Below are 6,203 nucleotides of genomic sequence, written 5' to 3'. Positions count from 1 at the left end.
AAACGAGGGCGTTATATAGTTACTGTCTTAGGTTTGCTTAGGAAACTAAAAAGAGCAGCTAGGTTTTTGAAAGTATAACGTACTACTATCCCTTAATTATCGGTCATGACTGATTGATTTGGTTAATGTGACATTATCCTGTAATTTGTTTGTTTGTTGTTTGGCTTTTTTGTATTCTTTCGAAAAGATCATTAGCGGTACATTAGTCATTAATGGTGTTCTCACATATATAGACGCCCTCAGCCTGTATTTTGTTTGTTTGTTGTTTGGCTTTTTGTGATGACACCTCTGCCTAATTTAACAATTACTAACGGCAAAATTTAGCATTTCAAGGTTTCCGCTTGCAAACTTGTAGACTGATTGAGACAAGTCGTAGTAAATTATTGTTGTTGTTTTTTGGCATACTTCTAGTACTTTGCATTAGCATCAGGAGGTTTTGGCAGAAAGTTTTGATGGGTTTATTTTAAAATATCATTTGGTAACAGTAATTATAAAAAGTACTCGCTCACTTTTACTTGGCATGTTTGGACTTTTTAGGCTCCTTAAGAAATATAAATGAAGTGCATAATTTACCATGATACCCATATTAATTGATGCATATTTTATTGATTTGAGAAAATAATTTGAAATGAGTAATAAATACTGTGGGTATAACAAGAATTTTTTTTTTGTCTTCTCTTGATATGCGTAAAGTAACATGTAAAAATAAAAATTTATTTTTAGTATACATACCAAATAAAAGTGAACGGAGGGAGTATTTGACTAAATTATCTTTATCTCTTCCTTAAATGAATAAGTACTGACAATATGCCATCTTTAGAAGGGGTACTGTGCATAGATCGGGTTGGTTCAGTTGCTATCTAAACCAAATCAAACCAACTATATCGGTTTGGGTTGGTTCGATTTTGTCGGATTTTTCGAGTTTTCCAAATTTTTTTGTTACATGAATATTATTTCAATCTTACTTTATTAAAGTTTTGATAAGTAAATATATATTTAGTAAAAATTTAAAAAATTAATAAATGTATGACCTATAAAAATATTCTTATGGGAGAATACACATTATAGTTATTTTTTATTGTCCGACAATAATTTTTCCTTGATGTCAACTTTCAAGATTAAGCGAATTTATTATGAAAATATAAAAATCAATATGACACCTAAATAATATTCTATTTAATTTTAAAATATTAAAATACCACTTCAAATTCGAAAAAAACTATAAGATTTTAGTAGACTTGACATATGAATAAGAAAAAATAAAGAATTTAACGCGTTTTAATGACATTTGATAAAAAAATGATCATACAATCCACCATTTAAAGTTAATAAAATGGACTCCATATTCTATTAAATATTAAGATGAAAGAGATAAATGGAAGGTCAAACGTGAGAGTTGCTCTCTTTGTTTTCTTTTATTTATAAGAGGAAGTTACAACATATATCTACATAAAGGATAAATACAAGAAATATTCAAAATAAAGTTCTACTATAAGTAATATACAAGAAGATAACTCTAACCTATTACATGCCATAAGAGAATCTCAAATATTTTTAGATGTTTTTTAAACAAAACTCTATATAAAGAGTTTTATATATGTATATATATATATAATTTTATATTCATATGTTGGTTTTAGTTCAAGTTTTTTTATTCAATACCAAACCAAACGTAATTGAATTTTTTAATCGGTTTGGTTTGATATTTCGATTTGATGCAGTTTTCCGATGCGGTTTATACACCGCATTTGAAAGAGAAAAGAAATATTAGTCCGTTATAAAATTTCTTGAAGCGACAACTATTTGGACCAAATTTTTCGTAGTTAAAGTGATAGATAGTAATTGTTGTTTTTTCCTCAGGAGTTGGCATACTTTCAGTACCGTACGCATTAGCATCAGGAGGATGGTTGAGCTTGATATTTCTCTTCATTATCGCCATCTCAACTTATTACACTGCCTTATTAATCCAAAGATGCATGGACATTGATCCAACTATAACAAGTTACCCTGACATCGGGGAACGCGCATTTGGAAAATGCGGAAGAATGCTTGTCTCCACGACGATGAACGTGGAACTTTATATGGTCGTAACAGGTTTCTTGATTTTAGAGGGCGATAACTTACAAAATTTATTCGGAGACATAGAATTTCAAATATTTGGAGTTACCATTGGTGGAAAACAGAGTTTTGTGGTTATTATTAGCCTAATTATTCTGCCTACTGTTTGGTTGAATAATATGAGCATTCTTTCTTATATATCTGCAAGTGGAGTAGTGGCTTCTATTGTATTACTTGGGTCCATCTTGTGGGTTGCTGTATTTGATGGGCTTGGATTTCAAGCAAATAGGACTCAGTTCGTAAACTGGAAAGGAATGCCTACTGCTGTTAGCCTCTATGCCTTCTGCTATTGTGCTCATCCAGTTTTCCCAACATTGTATACTTCCATGATAAATCCAAAGAAGTTCTCTAAGGTATGAATACCAAGGCATTATTAGTTTCGCATAGTTTGTTACACTTCTTTTTACGATTTAAGTTATATATGCTGACAATGTAAATGATTTTTTTACTATTAAGTATAATATGTTGCCTGTTATGACACATTATTTTAAAATAATTTGCAGGTTACCAATCCATACTAGTTACAAAATAGGAAATTCGTGTTTTTAGTCCCTTAAATATTGACAAATTCTCATTTTAGTCCTTGTGATTTCTAGATAAACACAATTAACCTTCCATTAATTGATCTGTGCACTTTTGGTCACTGTTTGTGATCACCCTTGACAAAGTTATCAAATTATTAAGTGTTAACCCATTCAACTACCGAGAAGTTGTGTTAAATTTGCACTATTACTCTATATTTATAGGTTATATTATATAGTTCTAAAAATAGTCTAACATAACATATATCCTATGTAAAAAGAATAGAAGCATAAATTTTATATCCTAGTTAATAATGTGCTAATAAAATATTATAGGGATCATTAAGAATTTATTAATAATTGAAGGACCAATAGTCAGAGGCAGATGCAGGATTTTAAGTTTATGGGTTCCTACAAAAATCTCGAATTGATATACAATACTAACTGAAAGAACGGACTGGGTTCCAAGCTAACTATTCTTATACATTTAATGAATTTTTCAATACAAATACAAGCTCTAGACAAAAACTACTGGGTTCACGGAAACCCGTAACTGTTGAACTGAATCCGCCCCTGCCAATAGTGCAATTATTCGTAAAAAACAATTACCTATTACTGTATAAAAGTTAAACTCCTTTCTTTTATGTTAAGTACTGACTACTCAAGTTATTGCAATCTTTTGTTGCAGGTCATGTATGTTTGCTTTCTACTTTGCACCATCAGCTATGCATCAATGGCAATTGTGGGGTATCTCATGTTTGGTCCAACTGTACTTTCCCAAATAACCTTAAACCTCCCCACTAATAAAATTAGCTCAAAAGTGGCAATTTACACCACACTGGTCAATCCAATAGCCAAGTATGGGTTAATGATAAAACCTCTGGTGAATTCTTTTGAAAATCAACTTCCAATTAATTTCAACAAAAGGCTCTTCAGTATACTTATCAGAACTGCTATAGTTATTAGCACTATTATTGTAGCCTTAGCTATCCCCTTTTTTGGGTATCTCATGTCACTTGTTGGAGCATTTTTGAGCATCACAGCTTCTACAATACTCCCATGCTTGTGTTTCTTGAGGATTTCTGGCGATTATCGAACACTGGGATTTGAGCTAGTAGTTATATTAGGAATTGTGATAATGGGCATTGCCATTATGATTGTAGGCACTTACACTTCTGTGGTAGAAATTATAGGTCATTTGTACATATAAGATGTGTCAGGATCCAAAATTCAAACTTGAGTAGTCAATTGTGAACGTTCTTAGCACTAAACATAATGTAATTTTTAACTATTGGTTTAGATTAGTTGTCCTTTCCAAATTTGATTTCTAGCTATGTTACATATGGCAGTATCTAAAGGCATATCATTTGAAGTATATTCTTATCTGATCAGTCAAAACTCATGATGATGACTATGAAATATGTTTACACGCGGAGGAACATAATTAATTATAACGTCTGCAATTGCTTGATTGCGATGATTTTAATATTTATTTAAATTTTAAAGGTTTTAACACATACACACAGACCTATTATATATATACTGAGTGAACATTTGATGGAAACGAACAGAATCTCAATAATAACAAAATATGTGGAATTTTCTCACAAATTATGTGAAATTTTCTCGACAAGGAAAAATATCTCAATAAGCAACAACTTCAAACAAGAATAACCGACAATAAAGGAGGTAACATAACAACAAGAGAAATAACAAAGGCGTTTAAAACATATAAGAGCATGTTTGACAATAAAGGATAGAGCAAGTGATAACAACATCAAGTAAAGCATGTTAGAGCAATTTAACAATGGAAAATCTAACATAATATTTCAATTTCTAATTAAATGCATGAAAGATTCTAAATGCCTAAACGGTTAAAATACCATATATAAGCCCGTGTACACACTCGTCACCTCATATACACGTCTTTCACATGAGTCCTAAGGGGTAGTTCCCCCAAACAAAGTTAGATAAGATACTTACCTCAAACAAGCTAAATCAACCCACTGGTACGCCTTTTCCGCAAAAATCCAATTCCGAACGGTTCGAATCTAGCCAAAATAACTTAATACCATAAATACAAATCATAGAAGACGATTCCGGATAATAAAGTTATAATCTTTAAAGAAAGTAAAAAAGTCAACTCAAAAGTCAACCTCGAGCTTGCACATCGGAATCCAACCAAACTCACAAAATCCGAATACCCATTTTGATACGAGTCCAACTATATAAAAATTATCCAATTCCAATCCCAAATCGACCTTCAAATCCCCAATTTATTGTTTAGGAAAGTTTTCGCAAAATCCCCAATTTCGCCAAATCAAAACACTAATTAAATAATAATAACAATGATGGATTTATGATTAATAAGCAAATCCGAGTCAAAAACACTTATCCTTATTAAATCCTTGAATATCCCCTCCAAAATCGCCCAAAACCGAGCTATCTAATCTAAGTATGGAAAATGAAATAACCCTCGATCTATCCTTTTCTGCCCAGCGATTACCTCTTATGCGGAAATTGGTCGTTTTTGCGACGCCGCTTCTGCGGTTATTTTCCGCACCTGCAGATTCCACTTAGATACCTGACCAAGTACCTGCGACTAAACTTGCGCACCTGCGGGACTGCTTCTACGGTCCTGCCTTCGCTCCTGCCAGTCTGCTTCTACGGAGTGTCCACCGCACCTACGGTCCCTCACAAAAAATCCAAATTCACATTTGCGAAGCCATTCCTGCTTTTGCGTTTGCGCATACGTGCGTCTTCATTCGCACCTGCAAAACTTGTGCACCATTTCGAATCTCGCTTCTGTGGCTCAGAGGCCGCTTCGGCGGTGCTGCACCTGCGGCCCAAAGTGGGCAGGTGCGATTGCACCAGAACTCAGCAGGCCTCCAAAATCCACCAAGTCTCCAATGAGTCCGAACTCAACCTGAATCACACTCGGGTCCCTCAGGAACCTGTCCGAACATACCATCAAGTCCCAAAACACATAACCAACTATTTGAAGCCTATATTCACATCAAACAACATGAAATCTATGAATCACACCCCATTTCAAGCCTGTTGAATCAATGAACATTCAACTTCTAAAACTAGTGTCGAATCACACCAAACCAACTCCGAATGAGCTCAAATTTTGCATGCAAGTCCCAAATGACACAACAGACCTATACCAACTCCTGAAATCACAATCCAAGCCCGATATCAATAAAGTCAACTCTTGGTCAAACCTGTCAACCAACCAAACCTTCAACTTTCCAACTTTTGCCAAAAAACCCCAAACCAACCTACGTACCTCTAAATCAATATTTGGACATACGCCTAAGTCCAATATAACCATACGAAGCTATTTGAACCATCAAAACTCTATTCCGAAGTCGTCTATATAAAAGTCTAACTCTGGTCAATTCTTTCAACTTAATCTTCCAACTTTGGAACTAAGTGTCCTAATTCACTTCGAAACTCGCTCAAAAACAAACCAACCACCTCGACAAGTCACATAATCACAATTGAACATAGAAGGGGAAATAAATAGGGGAACGAGGCTACAATACTCAAAATGACCGG

At 33.7% G+C, this 6,203-nt stretch overlaps 1 protein-coding gene across 1 annotated transcript; it reads left to right on the top strand.

Moving 5' to 3' along the window:
• The first annotated feature begins 1,685 nt into the window (after positions 1 to 1,685).
• Positions 1,686 to 3,938, top strand: LOC109221095 (vacuolar amino acid transporter 1-like). Its single transcript, XM_019385558.1, has 2 exons — positions 1,686 to 2,471; positions 3,328 to 3,938. The coding sequence occupies exons 1-2, from the start codon at positions 1,977 to 1,979 to the stop codon at positions 3,847 to 3,849; spliced, it is 1,017 nt and encodes a 338-aa protein (XP_019241103.1). The 5' UTR covers positions 1,686 to 1,976; the 3' UTR covers positions 3,850 to 3,938.
• Positions 3,939 to 6,203: the final 2,265 nt, after the last annotated feature.

The sequence above is a fragment of the Nicotiana attenuata genome, unplaced genomic scaffold (genome assembly GCF_001879085.1).
Source record: "Nicotiana attenuata strain UT unplaced genomic scaffold, NIATTr2, whole genome shotgun sequence".
Taxonomy (NCBI): Eukaryota; Viridiplantae; Streptophyta; class Magnoliopsida; order Solanales; family Solanaceae; genus Nicotiana; species Nicotiana attenuata.
The sequence above is the reverse complement of the archived record's forward strand: the minus strand, read 5'-3'. Positions and strand labels throughout refer to the sequence as shown.